This window comes from Gekko japonicus, unplaced genomic scaffold (assembly GCF_001447785.1).
Source record: "Gekko japonicus isolate JY-2015 unplaced genomic scaffold, Gekko_japonicus_V1.1 scaffold648, whole genome shotgun sequence".
NCBI lineage: Eukaryota > Metazoa > Chordata > Lepidosauria > Squamata > Gekkonidae > Gekko > Gekko japonicus.
The window spans coordinates 419641-439004 of record NW_015169193.1 but is presented as its reverse complement, the minus strand read 5'-3'; the positions used below and the strand labels follow the sequence as shown (position 1 = coordinate 439004).

Below are 19364 nucleotides of genomic sequence, written 5' to 3'. Positions count from 1 at the left end.
TTATTATTATTATTATTATTATTATTATTATTATTATTATTATTATTATTATTATTATTCTGCAGCATTGTCCATTTGGTACAGTCTCCCAGTTAGCATGTATTCAAAGGCACTGGAAACAGGGCTTCTGACTGTTGCTTTACGAATATTCAGGGCAGGGATGACAAATAGGTATTTATTTGGCTATTTTTTTATTGTTGATATCATTTTAAATATTTTGCACAGAGTCCATTTCTGTTTCATTTGCTTGAGCAATTTTTTTCACATATAGTCATACAGCTAAGCAGTGTATGACTTACTGGGGCACATGGGGCATCATAAAATATGAGAAGCTTTGGTCTGAGTTTGGAGACGAAACCATTGATTTGAGACCACTCATAGCAGTCATCTGAGAACCGATGATTTGGTATTATCCAAAATGCAAACAGACAGGGGGAAAGATGATGGCAGCTACATTTGATTGGTGGAAGGGAGTATAAACGCTATGTAGCCCTAAACTGCTCTAAAACAGAAACTTTATTAACAATACTACCAAATATCTTAAAGACCAAGCAAGAATGATAACAATAAATTTTACAATCAACATTCCAACATAAACATACAACAAAGAGTCATGGATGAAACCTGGCTCATTATTTTGAACTGCCCGTAAAAAGAGCCATGTAGTATAAATTGCAGAGATGATGTGAACGTCTCACAAGTAACGCGGCTCCGGGCTCTATATGCAGTCGTGGAATCAAGTATGCACATCTGTCATCATATTATCAGACAAGGATTCTGGATATGACCTTGTTTCGAGATCTTTATCAATCATGTCTGTTGTATCAGTCAATATACCATTTCACAAAAAGGACAATTTCACATAATATCATGGACCCCTCAAGGGTTCACAGTCTGGTGTATGACAATCCACGTAAATGGGCTCCCAACTGCATTTTCCAACTATAGCAGTTACATCTGAGTTATTACCTTTGTTAATATTATGTAGTTGGGAGCCCGTTTATATGGACATTTCCTCACACAGTTTGGCTTCCAGACCCCTCACCATCCTGGTCAGCCTTCTCTGGGTGAACTCTAGTTTGTCTGTGTTCTTCTTAAACTGTGGTGCTCAGAACTGAACACAGTAGATGAGGCCTGACAAATGCATAACACAGAATGGAATTATTACTTCCCTATAATCTGGATAGAATCCTTTTAATGCAACCTAAGACTGCATTATCTTATTCTTATTTGCACTACTGGTTCATATTCAGCTTGTGATAAACAGTGCAATATGAAGTGTTACAACCTTCTAAATCCACTGAAGTCAATGGGCTTAAAAGGGTGTAACTCCAAGTAGGTTTATACTGTGAAACATCTAGATCAGGGGTGTCAAACATGCGGCCTGGGGGCCGGATCAGGCTCCCGGAGGGCTTCTAGCAGGCCCGCAGGGAAACTGGCTGGCTTCTTCTTCTTCTTCTTCCTCCAGTTCTGCTGCTACTGCGTCATCATAGGTTTGCAGCTTACAGATACAGGATTGCAACAGCACAGACATTTTGATACAATAATTCAGAGCACTAATGTTTTAAGCATGATTTTATTTTAAGTTAAAAACACACACAAAACTTTGTGTTTGTGTCCTTTATAAAGTTTATATCTCCGCTACCTGGCATTACATTTTATGATGCACATGGCCCGACCCAACAAGGTCTCATTTATGTCAGATCCGGCCCTCATAACAAATGAGTTCGATACCCCTGATCTAGATCCTTTTTCACATGTACTGCTGCCAAACCAGGTCTCCATCATCATGTACCAGTATTGGCTCTGATTTTTTTGTGTGTTCCTAAATGTAAGATCACATTTATCCCTATTGAAACTCATTTTGTTGGGCTTGGCCCAATGTTTCAGCCTGTCAAGATCATTTTGAATCCTAAGTCTGCCTTTTCCACTGTCAGCTATCTCTCCCAATTTCATGTCATCTGCACATCTGATAAGAATCCCTTTTATGCCCTCTTCAAAGTTATTTATAAAAATGTTGAACAGTATAGGGCCTAGGACTAAGCTCTACACAAGAGAGATGCCGCTTACTATTAACGCTAAAGGCCTTTGAAAGATTTATCCTTCACAAATTTGTTATGTCCCTGGGGGGGAGCATGGATACCTCATGTTAATTAGTTTTTTTTTTTTTTTTTTAAACTTTTTATCAGACCTCAGCTCACTGCCAAACAGCTCTGCTGGGTTATAAAGATGAACAATTTCTGCACAGGCAGTCTCTATGCACCATTCATAATTTTAGAGACTTCTGTCATGTGGTCTCTTACTCTACAGGCTTCTATTTTACATCACAGCAACATACATATAAAACTCCACATTAAAACATAGAAATAAAACACAAGCAAAATGTGTTCATAGTGAAAACATCACAGGAAGTGTGCACCCTGAGGATTTATGGCGTGGCAAGCCTGCACACCTACAGCATACTAAACTGTCCTTTCCAATGAGGGTTCAACCACACTGAAAGTTCTCTTTCCTAAGTAAATCATAGTCAGATCAGACCCCACATGGAGCTAGGATTTGTCATCTTTATGTGAATCCTTTTGTCCTGCTATTAAACATCATTTGGGATGACAGGAGCTGAAAGGAACCTGCTTACTTTTCTCTACATTAACACCATTATCCTTTAGGGCAGATTACTGAGAAAGAGTACTATAACCCTTTAAGCAGGGGTGTCAAGCTCATTTGTTATGAGGGCCGGAACTGACATAAATGGGACTCTGTTTGGTCAGGTCACGTGTATCATCAAATGTAATGCCAGGTAGTTGAGATATAAACTTTATAAAGGACACAAACACAATTAAATATATTATATTTTACTTAAAATACAAACATGCTTAAAACATTCTCTTGCAATATTTTGTTTATTTAACAGTCTTTGATAACTGATACTTCTTGCTCTGAATTATTGCATCAAATCAGATGCAGAGGAAAACCCACATAGGTAGACTGAAGAACCAGCAGTGCAGCACTGGGCTGATGCCCCCATCCCCAACCTGCTCTCGTGGTCAATGCTCTGAGCCTAGGACCCTGGGGAAAACATGAAATGGCTGGGCAATGCAAGCTTGTCCCCTCCCCCCAGGTCTACTCAGAGTGGCAGTGGCTCTCCAGGCAAGGTTTATCAAATTATGCATGGGATGGAGACACTTGACAAAGATAAATTTTCCTCCCTCTCCCAAAATGCTAGAGAACTTGAGGGTATCCAGTGAAGCCAATGGGCAGTATGTTCAGGACAGACAAAAGGAAATGTCTCACATTATTGTTTCACAGATTAATAAAATTAGCAACAACCTGCCACCAGGGAGCGGTGGCGCAGGTAATACGACGCCTGCAATTAACAACTGTAGCGAACAGCCACCACGGCCAAGTTGAGCCCCCGGCCCTCGTCCCAGCTCCCGCCAACCCAGCGGCTCTAGTAAAAACAAGAGAAATGGGTACCTGCCCCTAGGTGGCAGGGGGCACCCTTCTCCTGGCTCAGTGCTGGGAAGGTGGTTGGCAGCGGCGAGAGAGAGGAGAAAAAAGACGACGGCGGCGGCAAGGAAAAGAAAATGGCGGCAAGTGATCCAGGGAGGCAGCGGCTGGACCGAGCAGAGGCGGAGCCGGAGCGACGCGATGACGCAGGACGCAGCACGGCAGGAGCCGCTAGGCCGTTAGCCGGGAGCTGCGCCCGAGATGCGGCGGCGCTCCAGAGGAACAGAGAGATCAAAAAGAAGAAGCCTGCCCGAGCCTGGTCGCTAACCACCCGGATCACTGAAAGACCAACAATCGCTCTGAGACCCATTAGGGGTCATGGGCGGTATATAAATCTCATGTAAATAAATAAATAAATAAATAAATAGAGCCATTGATCTGTGACAAACTGCACTTAACAACAGGTTTCCTAGTGTAGCCATTTCAGAAAGCTGGGAGGTGAAGAGTTAACTTCACTGGAATGGAGAGCTTGAGTGACAGTCTGCTCCCACCCACCCCATCCCCCAACTGGCTAGTGCCAGCTAAGGAGAACTATATGTTTGGAAAGACCCTGCTGAAGCACTTATATTTATTTATTTATTTATTTTTATACTTCTATCCCACCCTCCCGCATGAGTGTGCACAGGGTGGGTTACAACCAATTAAAAACAGTTAAAATACAACTCCAATAGGTCAAATAAAATCACAGCACAATATCAAGACAACAAGCATTCTTAAGATGGCAATTTCCAGAAAGTCCCTGTTGAGTCCGTATGCCAAATGGAACAGGGTTAGGCAGCAGACATTAACACTACCACTTGCAACTTTTTTGTTTTAAGAGTTTTATGGTACACCAATTAGGTACATGGTACCGCTTTGTTAGCCGCCCTGAGCCTGCTCGCAGGATGGGCGGGGCATAAATATAATAAATAAATAAATAACTTGCTTCTGGGAGAACTAAACAGAAGGAGCCCGTTTGAGCCTATTGCAAAATGAAGGGGGGGGGGAGGTGGAGAAGGAAAAACAGGTTGCTTACCTGTAACTGATGATCTTTGAGTGGTCATCTGTGCAGTGCCACACATGGGTTGGGCGCCTGCGCACGACCTCGACTGGAGAAACTTCTAGAGCTTTGCCTCAGAAACCTTTTGGCAGGCTCTCTTCCCGCCCTGGGGAGCAGGTACGTACCGCGCATGCCTGGAGCGGGGGAGAGAGTTCTTCTGACCGCTACAGGTAAGTCCCATCAAGCTAAAGAAAGGTAAACAGGAGATGCCAGCAGTGGGGAAGGCTGGGTGGGATGGTGGTACTGCACAGATGACCACTTGAAGATCATCAGTTAGAGGTAAGCAACCTGTTTATCTTCGTCATGGTCTCTGTGCAGTCCCACACATGGGTGATTACAAGAGCTGAACCAGTTGGAGGAGGGAGCTGGCAGCTACAAAAAACACAAAGAGTACTGGTTAAGACACAGCGTCATCAGTGAGAAAAAACACCCAAGGGTCCCACCTGGGGACGCAGCAGGGTCAAGCGAAGAGAGATCACAGCACCGACTGGCCGAATGCAGCATCCCGTCAAGCTCGGACGTCGAGTGCGTAGTGGGTCACTGAGGTTGATGCCGAGGACCACGTAGCAGCCGCACAGGTGTCCTCCAGCGGAATACCAGCCAGGAAAGCGGTGGATGTTGATACCGCCCATGTGGAATGGGCAGTGACACAGGTAGGAACGGGTTGATGTGCATGCTCATAGCAAAGGACTATGGTGGAAGTCACCCGAGACAAGCGTTGAGAGGAAATTGGCTCCCCCACACGAGGGGGACCATAGGCAAGGAACAGCCAAGGAGATTTACGTATAGGCTGAGTCCTATGTAAAAAAAGAGAGAGCGCTCTGTGCACATTAAGGCAGTGGAGGGTTCTCTGAGGAGCATCAGTCGGATTCAGAAAGAAAGAAGGTAAAACAGACGACTGGGACAGGTGAAAAGCAGAAATGACTTTAGGCAGGAAAGAAGGATCTGGTCTAAGGACAACCTTCTCCCTATGAAAAATTGTATAGGGGGGATCAGCCCAAAAGGCAGCTAGTTCCCCTACTCTGTGTGCAGTAGTAATCGCTATAAGGAAGGCCGTCTTCCAGGAGAGCAACCTGAGATTGACCGTAGCCATGGGCTCGAACGGCTTGGACATAAGATGAGTGAGAACGAGTGACAGACTCCACGAAGGCACCAAAGGATTCCTAGGGGGACAGAGCCGGAGGAGACCTTTAAGGAACGACTTTGTAAGACGGTGGGAAAGGACTGTGGATCCCTGTATCAAGGGATGGTAGGCGAATATGGTCGCTAAATGGACCTTTAATGACGAGTATGCAAGGCCATTATTTTTTAATGAGACGACATAGGAAAAAATCTCACAGAGAGATGACTGCACGGGATCAAAGGAGTGATCAGAGGCATACGACTGGAACCTCTTCCACTTCAAACAGTAAGTGGCATGGGTAGAGGGCTTCCTGGCATTCAGGAGGACTTCAGACACTTCAGGCGGGAAGTCTAGTGCAGGATCTTCCAGGCCGTCAATCTGAAGAAGCTCGGATTGGTGTGCAGGATCCTTCCTCGAGCCTGAGAGAGATCGGGGATGACAGGCAACGTCCGGAACATCCGGTTGGAGAGACGAAGGAGGTGCGGAAACCAGACTTGGCGCGGCCACCATGGAGTGACAAGGATGCATGACATAGCATCAGCCACAATCTTATGAACGACACAGGAGATCAAGGGGAACGGAGGGAAGAAGTAGAATAGGGTTCCCTTTCAGGTGTGGAGAAAGGCGTCTCCCAGCAACTGAGCAGATGGCGGACCGCGGCTGAAAAAGTGGCGACACCGGTCATTGTCTGCAGTTGCAAAGCCGTCGAGTACAGGGCGACTGAACTCGAGAAAGACAGGTCTCAGGTATCGAAGGGGGATGGACCATTCATTGTCCGATGAGCGGGAGTGGCTCAACTGATTGGCATTGATGTTTTGAATGCCCGGAATGTGTATCGCAGAAAGCGTGATGGAATGGCGGAGGCACCAGCTCCAGAGATCAATGGCTGACTGGCAAAGATGAAGGGAGGCAGTCCCGCCTTGCTTGTTTATGTAGTAAACGGTGGTGGTGTTGTCGGAGACAACCCGAACGACTCGGCCTCGAAGCACCGGGAAGAAAGAGCGGAGAGCGAGATGAACCGCATGCAGCTCCAGGACACTGATATGAAGGGTGGCCTCGCAACGAGACCAGGTCCCCTGCACTGAAAGGATTCCACACTGGACTCCCCAGAGGGATGCATCGGTGGAGATCGAGACTTGCGGAGGAGGATGCCGAAAGGGCATGCTGGAGAGCAGGTGCTGAGGATGAGACCACCAGGCGAGGGAGTCGACGACAAGAGGTGGGATCGACAGGATTTTGTGCCATGGACTGTGGAGAGGGTCAAAGGCATGGAGAAGACACAGTTGGAGGGGCCGCATCCTCAACCTGGCATGAGGGACGACGAAGACAGTAGACACAAAGTGCCCCAGGAGCCTCATGACAGACCGAGCGGACTGCCGGGGAGAGGTCTGGAACTTCAAGGAACTCGGAGGCCCTTGAGTTTGGGAGAAATGTGGTCTCAAGATTGGTATCGAGCCGGGCACCCAGGTCAGAGACAGCCTACATTCATACGTCATGGGTACATGTGATAGAGACAGGTTAATAAAGTACAATTATAATGGTGTGAATGTTTATCTGAAATACTTCCTGCAAGGCCATGAGAAATTAGAAATTAGAAATGTGAACAATCTCTTGGCCCATATGTAGGAGGATCCTTATACAGAGTTGCAAAGCGCTCTATCTACCATAGGCAGACAAGCATGTCTCAACCATGTTTCAACCATCCCCCTCATCCGAAGAATGTCAGAGGAGGATCTGTGTGAACTCAGTTGATACATTGTTAGCAGGTGTTACACGGGGCATGGGAACTATAAGCAGGGATGAGAACACAGAGATAAGGCTGCAGTTAGCAAGCAAGCTATGTACATCAGAACACCAGTGAGCATATAGTCTGACCCAGTGATTCAACAAAGGGCATGCCACTCAGAGATCCGATTCTGACAGAGAGACAGAGAGTCTCAAAGTAAACAGCAGCACAGAAGAATACCCCCTTCCTTTGAAGTGAGCGTGCACACAAAAGCTTATACCTGAAATAAAATTCTCTCTGATGTGCACCCTCTCTCCCTCCCCTCAGCCAAAGGAGGAGACTCAGCCAATGGAGAGGAGGCTTGGCTTTCTATCTCTCCCGTGCGATTGAGGAAGCCCCACGAAAGAAATCTGCGATGCAGCAGCAGCCCTGGAGAAGGAAGCAGGAGCAAGCCAGTCGCTCGCAGCCTGGATAAGAACCTTGCAGGGGCCGGTTCTGGCCCGTGGACCATATGTTTGACTCCCCTGCTTTAGGGAATTATGACCTCAGAAACAGGAACCTGGCAGAGTCATAGCTAAATAATTCAGGTGGATTTCTAACAGAAATAGCTTCTTGTAACTGACATTATGACTCTCTTGCTGCATTCAGCAAGTGGTAAAGGCACTATAGATGTATAGCAGGTCATTCCAACAGTAAAACCAGAGTAACTACAACTAAGGGTGAGCATAAGGACAAGGTTAAAATGAAAAATCCAACTCTATTAAGAAGACCAAGTAGGTCACACATTCATGTTGTACTGCTTATAGCAGTTTTTCTGAACTAAAGTAATTTAAACAAACTTTTGTACACCAGACTACAATTCATCAGATGCATAAACTGGTCGTATAAGTGGACAGAGTAAAAAAAGGAGGATTAAAAAGTGCATTTTTTAACCCTGAGTGAAACCATGTAAGCCACTCAGGGAAAGGAAGCCAGCGCTGCAGGCAGGGCTGGGAGGGGGGAGCCACCATGGAAATAAGACAGGTGGAGGAAGCAGCTCTGCTGGGGTGACCCAGTGAGCAAGTGAGGGGATGGAATTCTCCCCCCCCCCCACAAGCCAGCCAGCAAGTGGAGAACACACATTAATGCATAATCCAGTCAAATTGATGCAAGATACCTTGAGCAGGGGTTTGACCCACTACCAGTGGTAATTAATAGACATATAAAGACTGAAAAAGAAATGTTCAGTAGCCAACATGCTATTCCTAGAATTTGCTGAAACTCATCTCCATTGTCAAATCTGCTAATTATTCCTATTTAGCACCTTCATGTTGAAAACTCTCTTTGGATTTTTAATTTTTTGAAGTATGGTGACTTCAAGGTCTGTAATATAATATGCTGGATATTCTCCCCCAAAGGTTTCTGTTACCATTTTAAATATCTTATTTGCAACTATACTCTGTAAAAGATGACAAAATTAATGGAAGAAATGTACTGTCAGTAGATGGTACATAACATGTTAGAAGATATACAAGCCTGGCTGATATTTGCTCGATTCTGTGGTACTGTTGTCTGAATGTATATGGCACTGGGGTTTGTATCTGTGTTGTGCTAAATACTTGATTCAAATTTTATATATATACACTTGATCTTGCCATACGTATTCATGACCAGAAAGAATGGGTCTCACTAATCAGCTATTATTTCTTGGATTGCCAGACCTTTTTGCCATTCAGTTGTAGGACACATACACACAGACACACAAAATTATCTTTCTCCTCCTGATACTTAGGGCCAATGCACCCAACCATTTCGTATTTCATGAAGCAGGCTCTGACCCACAAAACTTTATACCACAATACAGTTATTCATTCTTAAGGTGTTAAAAGCCTTTTTACAACAGATTATTATAGCTACCTTTCTGGAACTGATAAAAATGACTAGAATATCAACTTACCAATGATGCTCTGCGAGAACGACGACTCATTGGTTGATCAAATGGTGGACTGTTTATCTGAAGCTTTTCAAGATATCCGTCAGGTATCCTGATGTCTGCGGGTAGTGACAGACGTTTGTTCAGGTCCTGAAAATATAAATCATTACTGTTGGAAGACAGTTTCAAATCTAAAATGTAGGGTTAAATAAACAATTCAGAGTGTTCTATAATTAGTGATGAAATGTGCAATGAAAGCATGTAATTAAAACTTACATGCTTACAGAGGTGAGGCAGCTTGCTAATCAACAAGGTCTCAATACAGGTGACTACAACTTGTTTCTAGTTAGCACTATTGTGGCAGTTCCTACATCTCAAATCTCTACATAAAACAAATCTAATGCTGTTGCAAACAGTCAAATAAGAGAATGCTGCTTTGTTTTTCATTACCCAGAAAAAAAGCTGAAAACATCTCCAAGTGAAAGCAAAAGGTCAGGAGTATAGAATTCCTTCACAATTAATAAGAGGAAAAAGGCATTTTAAACACTTTCAGACACTATTAGTATGTTCTCCCACTGATCACCTATATATCAATCTATTTTCTTTTCATCTGTGCACCTCACAAATTGGTGGTACTTAACAACATGCATGGAACCTATTTTTTAATTTCCTAGCCTCAGAATTTCAGCAAATTTGATGGTCTATTTTCTCACTTTACTGTGTCCAGATCTCTCTGCATTGTAATTTTTCAAATTCCCAAACTCTGGATTTGGCTTATTTATTTATTCATTTATTTTGGTGATACCTGATAACTTGACTATTACTTAACTAAAATGGGGAGAGGGGCATCCTATCTGATCTTGAGTAACACTCTGAACACACTGAATGTATGGAAACTTTTATAAAGACATGAATGCTGACTGTGAAATGTAAAGATGATTTCATGTTTTATGTGGTGATTGTCCATCTGTGAAGCAGCCTTGGTGAAACGGTGGTATTTAGGCTAGCAAATCCCGTTGATGGACTATTGCTATCTACTCTTTGAAAACAGTTGTATATAACCACTTGGAAGCAAGAAACTACTTAAAAGCAAGAAGCATAAAGCATTTTGTATATCTTATCTACAGAGGTACTTTAAAGCGTATATTTTAAAACCAAAAATGACAACTATCTACTATCTTTAAAGATGCACTTTATTGATGGCACAACACTTTATTTCTTCTTTTCTCTGAAGATATGAATATTGGACTAAAATGTATATGAGATTTACTGTGGTTTCCAGTACAGTGTGATTGGAATGCATATTGACTTACTGATGTGAATGTATGTCTATACTTATGCATTGAATATCTACAATGATGATGATTGTTCTACTTAAATTTTGGTATTTATAAAACCTAAAGAAAGACAAACCCTGACTAAACAGCCTTGCAATACAGATGTGCACAGTATAAGAACATTGTAAGACGTGTGCTGCTGGATCAGACCAGTGGTCCATCAAGTTTCACAAAGCAGCCAACCAGTTTCCTGGGAAGGCCAACAAACAGGATATTGAGGCCAAGCCTTCCCCCTGACGTTATCTTCTAACACTGCTTTCAGAGGTTTACATCCTCTGGATATGGAGGTTCCTTATAGTAATCATGGCTAATAGCCATAAACCTGTCTAATCTGCTTTTAATGTGCTGGTGGCCATAAGTATGTGCACCAGCAATGATTCTACAGTCAAATTACTTGTTGAGTGAACTAGTAGTTCCCTTTGTCTGTCCTGAATCTACTGTTTAACAGCCTCATCAGGTGCTTTTGACTTCCAGTGTTACGGAAGAGGAAGAAGATGTCTGTCTGTTGGTTTGAGCTCTTCACAATCCACTTTGGTTTTCACCATCTTGAATAATTTGGCATCACCCCCAAAATCTGGCCACTACACTACATTCCCAGTTTCAGTTCATTTACAAACAAATTAAACAGTAGTGGTCTCAATACCAATTCCCGTGGGACCCCAAAGTATTCCTACTCTGTTTACTATCATTTAACTAATTTAACTATATGAAGACCTGGCTTCTTTATACTAAAGAAAAAAAGTGTTAAAATTATGAGAAGGAGGAGACAAATGTTATAAACAAAACAAAACCAAGCCAAAGCTAGCTGCAAAAGAACAGGGGGCTTGCCTGCCTCAGTGAGTTCCCAGTCAAGACTTCCAGTAATGCTAAGTCTTCCAGTTTTATTAGATAAGCCGCATACATTGAACTCTGAGCTTTGTGAGATATCCTTATTTTCAGAAAACTGTTTCTAGTGTGTTTTGAAATCAATGATATACACTACTTAGCATACTTCACAGCTACTTATGACAAACAAGAAACTAGATGCTGCTGAGACTACAAATATATACATCTTATAAATTGACAAAAGCACAGAAAATTAACATTAAGAAAACAATGTCGCTGGTGTTCCTATTTCTTTTCCAATTCTCTCCTCAACACAATGCCATGATATTTTCAAGTGTATATGATACCCACAAGGTCTAGAATCTTTCATGTTTAAATAGCTACAATTCTCAACACGTAAAAAAAGGATCAAGGGTCCATAGAAAAGTGATTTCATGTGGTCTACAATTTCAGTGTTCCCCACCCCATATTGATTCATCGCAGTGAGTGTTGTTCTTTTGCGGTTGTGAGAGATAAGGCAAACTGAATTGGGACTGTGGTTCTGAGGAGGGGTGGGGGGATTTAAACTTTCCCCCTCATACCAATTCTCAATCAAAATAACTCCTTTCTGCTATTATTTGTCAAAGGTGGGGAGTGGGGTCAAGTGAGGGCAGTGCCAGTCACCCTAATGCACTGTTTTCCAGGTGTCTGTTTTCCACCTCTCTCTCTCACACACACACACACACACACACACACCCCTCCCCCACAAGTACTCAGACAGAAAATTATCAGGAGATGTGATTATGGCTCTCCTGTGAAACATGCCACTAAAGCTTGGTAAGTATTTCTATGACAGATCACCTGGGAATTCAACATACTGTGATCAAAGCTCAGGGGGAAAGCATACAATCTCATATATATATAACTATAACTTTAAAAAAAGAAGCTACAATTTAAGGCATGGATCATATTTCAAAGGTTACATTTTCATATATTGTTCTTACAATACTCTATATGAAGTATGTATACTGTGTTTGATGCCTTATTTACTTAATAAAGCTAGCTTGAGCCATTAATGCTAATTCTGGTTTTGGCGACTCACGGATCGGACGTGTCCCATCTGCCCGATGTGGACGCGCCAAGGCACGGCAGACAGGAGGGGTCTCGGATGATTCTGTGACCCCCTGGGGCTCTTGTGGGCTCCCTGCCTGGGGTGAAGAGGTGTGCCTATTCCAAGGCGACAGCCAAGGTATTGAGGCTCCCTCACCCCAAGAGGTCCTGCTGCCGCGAAGCAGTCATGGCAACTAGAGTGGGCTGCCAGATGAAGTGGGCAGCGATCCAGTGTGAATATGCTCTTACTACAAACTGTGAGTCAAGCCACCCTTTTAAGCTGCTGAGCCAAAATGAGTGCGGGACTATAATACGAGGAGAACTAGTGGGTGGGAAGGAGCTGGATCCCCCCCCCCCCAATGATAACAGTTCCTAAGCGTTAATTTGAAAGGAAAAGCAATACTGACCTGAGAGACTTTAAACAAGGTGAAAGGTGCAAAATAAGCCAAAGCGCATCCAAATCGAAGAACTTTCATTCTAATCTAAAAAACTTTGTTCTTGTGTAAACAATGTCCGGCACTCTCATATTTCTGAGCTCCATAGTCCTATATGTAAAATCCTTTCTAGCCCATGGCTGCAAATATAGTTTATATTTAGAAAGAAACAGCAAAGCAAGCAATATGTGAAAGAAAAAGATATAAAAGGGTTTAAGGAGAAAGGGAAAACGGAGGGAATAGAAGGCAAAAAAAAAACCCCACAAGAATTCTAGAAGCCTGGTGAATACTAATGGAATTATCCATACAGGCCAAAATGAAACTGATTTGTGTTCTTCTGTAAATATCAGCCTGAATCAACCATATCACTACCTTTAAGCAGCATCAGGAAGACATCATGTCAGCAACAGCCACAAGCTGCATGCTAATAAGTTACAGCCTGCTGCTCACTGAATACTATTTAATGTGGTGTGTTTGCTCACAATGCTGTCTGCGCTATCATTTAATTTCCTGATTAGCTGACCCTAAATGCCCTATTGAATTGAAGCCATACTCCCTTGACCCCAGAAGATCCTGGGGTGGGAAGGAAAGTACTGACAAGTCACAGCCAACGTATGGTGATCCCATAGACGTTAGAGGTGGTTTACCATTGTCTGCCTCTGTGTAGCAACCCTGGACTTTCTTGGGGATCTCCCATCAAATAGTAACCAGGGCCAACCCTACTTAGCTTCTGAGACTGGGCTAGCCTGGGCTATCCTGGTCACGGCAATGCTATCCTATAGCCTTACAAATAAAAACGGTCATCATATGCAACTACTCAACTGACAAAGAAACTACTATACGTGCTCATGTCACAGTTAGAGATCACTACCATTAAAATAAAATTGTGTGATGCTGTATTATATGAGCTTGTTCTCTCAGCCTGTCCCCCCTTTTCCTTCCTCCTTGATGGCTGTCAGATCAAATTGAGATACATTTTGTGATATGAAAGACCTGGAACACTTGAAACCAACAGGATAAGCAGTTTGAAAAAAATTCTGAAATACAGACACTTTTACAATCTTAGAGAAACAATTATGTTTATAATTTCAGTTTCTGTAAAGCAAATCATTACAAATTTATTTGAACCCTTGTTCAGCATTTTAACCAACTGTTTTGCCTTCGTGTTTGCAGAAAGTGATGGCCTTTTTCCTTCAGCCCATTTTAACATAAATGCTTCACTCTTTTGTATATACATAAGCAGGGCTCTTTTTGTAGAAAAAGCCCAGCAGGAACTCATTAGCGTAATAGGCCACACCCAACAGCAGGAACTCATTAGCATATTAGTCCACACCCCTGACAGCACAGCTCATTACCACATTAGGCCGCACCCCCATGTTACCAGAAGTGTGGTTATCCAGCCACACCCACCTTTTGCTTGTTATTCTGTTTACCTTGTTTGTTGTCAAAACCCAGGGCTTTTTTGTAGCAGGAACTCCTTTGCATGTTAGGCCACACACCCCTAATGTAGCCAATCCTAATGCGTTTCTGCTGTTGGGTGTGGCCTATTATGCAAATGAGTTCCTGCTGGACATGGTCAACTCAGGAGCCAGCTGGAACTCCGTTCCTGTGCGTTCCTGCCCCAAAATAGCCCTGCACATAAGTCTGCATTCAGACAACACAAGTCTGCATTCAGACAAACTGCATTCAGACAAGCTGAGGACAAACATGCATGAACCAGGCTTGTTGAACACAAAAAAAGGTGCTTTATACTAAGACTATTGATCTATTAAGGTCAACAGTATTAAGGGAGCTTTGACTCTTGAAAGTTTATACCCTGGAAATCTTGTTGTTCTCTAAGGTGCTACTGGAATCTAGTCTTGCTCTTCTACAGCAGACCAACATGGCTACCCACCTGAAACTAAGGTTTACTATAGTGTTTACTATGACTGGTACTGGTGCTCCAAGTTTTCAGGGAGAGGTTTTTCACATTACCTGAGCTTTTTAACAGGAAATGCCAGGGATAGAACTGGGGACCTTATACATACAAAGCAGACTCTCCACTATACAGCCCTTCCCTGGGCTCATACCACAGAGCCTTCTTCCTCCCTTACTGAGAATCATAACTGAATACCAGCACCAGTTACCTATGACATACAAAGGCAGGCTCATGGGTTAACCAGAGTTTATTCAGGGTTCCCTCCCATGCCTATCTCCCTTGTTACTCACTATGCCTGCAATTGCCTTCCAGAACATCTATGTGATGCTAGCTTTTTCACTTCTTTCATATCCCTCTTCCTGAAGTCTTTGGCATGATCGATTAGTTTCAGTAAAAGGGATGGCACAAAGCCTAAGTATGAACAGTTGGAATGCGTGCGTATACTCTCTGTTTATCCTCCATTCCCCTAAGTCAAATTTTAGATTGCAAGCTCCTCAGGAAAAGGACCGGGCAGATTGACAACATTATATAAATAAATAAATAGTTCTAATACTTTCTGTTGCACAAATGCAAGAACATCTTTGATCAGTGTTGATCCCTGAGACAAAAATGCCAGCAGGATACCCTATTAATGTAACCCATTTTTATAGAACTGAACATTTCGTCCTCCCCCCCATCCCCTTGGTCCACTAGTCTGAAAATTAGTATATACTGTAAAAAACAGATGAACAAGATGCCCAAATAAAGACATTTAAGCACTAAAACTACTTATCCAAGTGCAGGAGCCAGACAATTTTCAAACATGAATCATACTACACTATTTGTTGGCTTACTGTATCATCATGCAGTGTCAGGAACACAGTTAACAGGAATGAGTAATGCTTTCCTCATGTAGGAAGTTCATTTTTTTATCAATTTAGAAAGATGACACACAACAGGCTATTTAGTGCCTTGGGCGGCTGGTGTCTGTGGAGGATGAAGGCAGTGGTGATTTACCTGCCTTCCCCCAATTGCTGCTGCCCCCTGTAACTATGGTGCATTTTGCTTCTGGCCCTCAGCGAGAATTTTCAGAACAAACAGACTGCTTAGGGAAGCGAAAGGGAAAGGCCTCATCCACCAACATCTTCCACAAGTGCTTCTGTCTGATCTAACCAAATGAATGTGCTTTGAGTAAGGACCTTTGAAGGGTTTACAGTGACACTTGCAATATCGTCCTCAGTTTTGTTACAATTTTCCCAAGGTACATTCACACAGAGTCCTATGAATAAAGGAAATCAAGTCATCTTTCCTCCCTTTGTTCATTGTTATGAAAAATTCTGTTTGTTACCACAGGAAAAGAGAAAAATTGAAGTCAAGAGCTTTCTATTGTACGTAGTTTCTAAAGTATTAGGTGGATTAGTCAGCAGTATTAAATAAAATCCTCCAGAGTAATAGATAGAATGGCTCTGGGCTTTGACATACCACACTGAATGCCACACTTACCCTTTTTCAAGCATAATCCCAGTTTTTTCAATCTGCTGACAAATCTTTGCAATTTCATTTTCTACCACCTAAAGCTCATAGATAGAAAACACGCAACCCTTTAAACATACTTGCCAGGTTCCTGAGTGCCAAATGCTTATATATGTATTTGAGCATTTTTTTCTTCCAACGAAAAGCTGATATTTAGCTCAAAGGTGTTCAGATGAAGTCATATTGAACATTCAAAGAGAAAGGCATGATCTAGACAAGAATCTAAAGAGCTACTTCAGGCACTCCTAAGAGCCTGGGCAAGCTCAGTGGTATTTTTGACTATTAACTCATCCCCATGCCATATTGCAACCTGCTTTTGAATGCTGCTTCAAAAAGTGGTTTGCCCATATGGCAACAATCCCCTGTAGTTTTCCTGTTGCTGCAGTGGCTGCCAATTCAGCACAAAAGTAATGGGGCTTCCAGATAGTGGGTTTCCCCGCCTCATTTCTTCACAGCTGCCATCCATCCCCCTGAGCCACTGGGGACCTTTTGGGGTTTTTTAAAAATATTAGCAGTTGCTAGATTGCTATAGGGTTGTAACATAAACTATCTATTAGTGTCTCTGAATTCCCAGCTTCCATATTAAAGAAAAGTATCTAGCCCCTTTCACTGCAGAGACAAAAAGGGAAAGGGTGTATCTCTGAAACAAAAAGATCTGAGGGTTACTTTAGAGCTAATTGTATTTATTTCTACAACAGGTCTTATTCCAAGTAGTGGAAGTAGTGCCCTCGATCCTTCTTTTAAAAGAAAGGAAAGTGGACAAGTTAGACATCAAGATATCATAGTCCTCCAGCCCCCGTACTGTGTTGGCTAGGTGGGCAGGTTGAAAGGTTTGAGGATCTGGAAAGTTATAGTTTAAGAATTCCAGGATCTGTGACTCGAGTCGGGTGGTCCATTTGATAGGTTTTCTAACAAGGAATACTGAGCATAAGTCAGCTCTCACCGGGGTAGGTTCCACCCCACTCTGGAGGCCAAATTCAAAAACTAGAGGTAGATGGTCCCCGCCTAGATACTCTCCCACCATCACGTTAGTTGTTAACGTGAATAGGTTTGAGGTTACAAGAATGTAGTAGGGGTGAAACAGGTGAAAGCCCCTGATCGTTCGGGGTTAATTGTGCCGTTAAGAAATAACAAGTCCAGCGAGATTGCCAGGTATGCAAGATGTTTGCCCGCCGGGTTGGTCTTTAGATCCTTAGAGTCCCTAGCATACCAAGGTAGGGGGAGTACTAAGTCTGATGCTCCCAATATCAATGGTATGAGCTCATCATCCCTACCACCAATCCTCGCATTCAGGTCGCCTGCTAATATGGTCAGCGCCTCGGGATATTTAGCCATGGAATCCCTCACACTGTCAAAAAAGTCTTCCCACTGGGATTGAATATTAACGTCACCTACTACCGGGGGAATATATACGGTTAAAATCAATAGCGGGGATTCTAAATATTTTGACCAAATACAAACAGCCAGTAGAGAAGGTGATGTCGTAATAATCTCACTTTTGCTCAACTCCAAATCACGTGACACCAAACCTGCCAGGCCCGCTTTTGGGCGGCCCTTGCTCCTGCACTTAATTGCTGGAGTTAATGATCTAGTATTAGGTCCTCTGAATCAACAGCTTTCATTTTTAAAAAGTAACCCTCAGACCTTGTTGTCTGAGGCTCTGGCCGAGTGCCCCGGTCTTGGGCACTCAGCGTCAATTTGCTGTGGCGACCTATGACACAGAGCCCACTGTTTTCTTCAGGGGAACTGATCTCTGCCATCTGAGGAGCGGTTGTAATTTTGAGTGATCTCCAGCCCTCATCTGGATATTGGCAACAATGGTTCCCCAGGAGGAAATGGCTGGTTTGGAGAGTGGAGTCTATGGCATTGTACCTGTCTCAGGTCCCACACCTCCTCCAACCCCATCCTCTCCAGGCTCTACCCCTCAAATCTCTAGGAATTGCCCAACCTGCAGTTGGCAACCCTATCTTCTTCCCAGATAGTCCTACCTTTACCTGCCCTTTTGACTTCAGATTTTCATCTCCTCCCTCCTCCCTGAAGCCTCTACCTATTAAAAGTACAGTGTTTCTCTGCAGTGGAGACCAAAGCAGCTTACATCATTCTCCTCTCCCCCTTTTGATCTGCACAATGACCCTGTGAGGTAGATTAGGCTGAAAGTCTGTGAGTGGTCCAAAATTACCCACTCAGCTTCCACAGCAAGAACCTGGATCTGGCAGATCCTGCTCTGAAGAGCTAACTGCTACACCACAGTGGCTATCCTAGGGGGCTGCTGCTGGTGAACAGGAGCAAGCAGCCAGGCCTACTTAAGTCATGCCAGTAAGGTGGCATCAAGTAACATAGAGGGTGCTACCAGGCCTAAGGTAGCCAACCTCTAGGTGGAGCCTGAAGATAGCCTGGTATCACAACTGAACTCCAGTCAACAGATTTCTCTCCCCCTGGAGAAAATAACTGCTTTGGAGAGTGGACTCTATGGCATTCTATTCAGCTGAGGCCTCTCCCCTCCCCAAACTTTTATTTATTTATTTATTTTATTTATTTAATTCCATTTCTACCCCGCCCTCCCCGCATGCAGGCTCAGGGCGGCTTACAAGGCACAAGTGCTATAAAACCAAATACATTAAAAACAACATAAATTAAACAGTTCACAACTCACAAGATACATGGAGGACTAAACTTACACTTACTCCATTACATGACAGGAAGAGGTCCGAGATCGAAATCAGAAGGGAGAGGGGTGGCCTAAGCCATGTTGTTCCAATTTCTCATAGGCCTACCCTAACAGTCCTGCTTCCGCATACATGCGGTGATGGTAGTGGTGGCGGTGGTGGTAATGGCGGCGGTGGTGGTAATGGCGGCGGCGGCCCCTATTCAAAAGCCTGGCGGAAGAGCTCCGTCTTACAGGCTCTGCGGAACTGTAAAAGGTCCCGCAGAGCCCTGATCTC

General features: G+C 43.5%; 1 protein-coding gene and 1 pseudogene across 1 annotated transcript in view; one reads left to right on the top strand and one right to left on the bottom strand.

Moving 5' to 3' along the window:
* LOC107114693 overlaps nucleotides 1–6199 on the top strand; it is an 8507-nt pseudogene extending 2308 nt beyond the window's left edge.
* CDK17 (cyclin-dependent kinase 17) overlaps nucleotides 1–19364 on the bottom strand; it is a 103378-nt gene that overhangs the window by 35275 nt on the left and 48739 nt on the right. The window contains exon 4 of the mRNA XM_015416276.1: nucleotides 9332–9457. Coding sequence (XP_015271762.1) covers nucleotides 9332–9457 — 126 coding nt within the window. The remainder of the gene's footprint in view (nucleotides 1–9331; nucleotides 9458–19364) is intronic.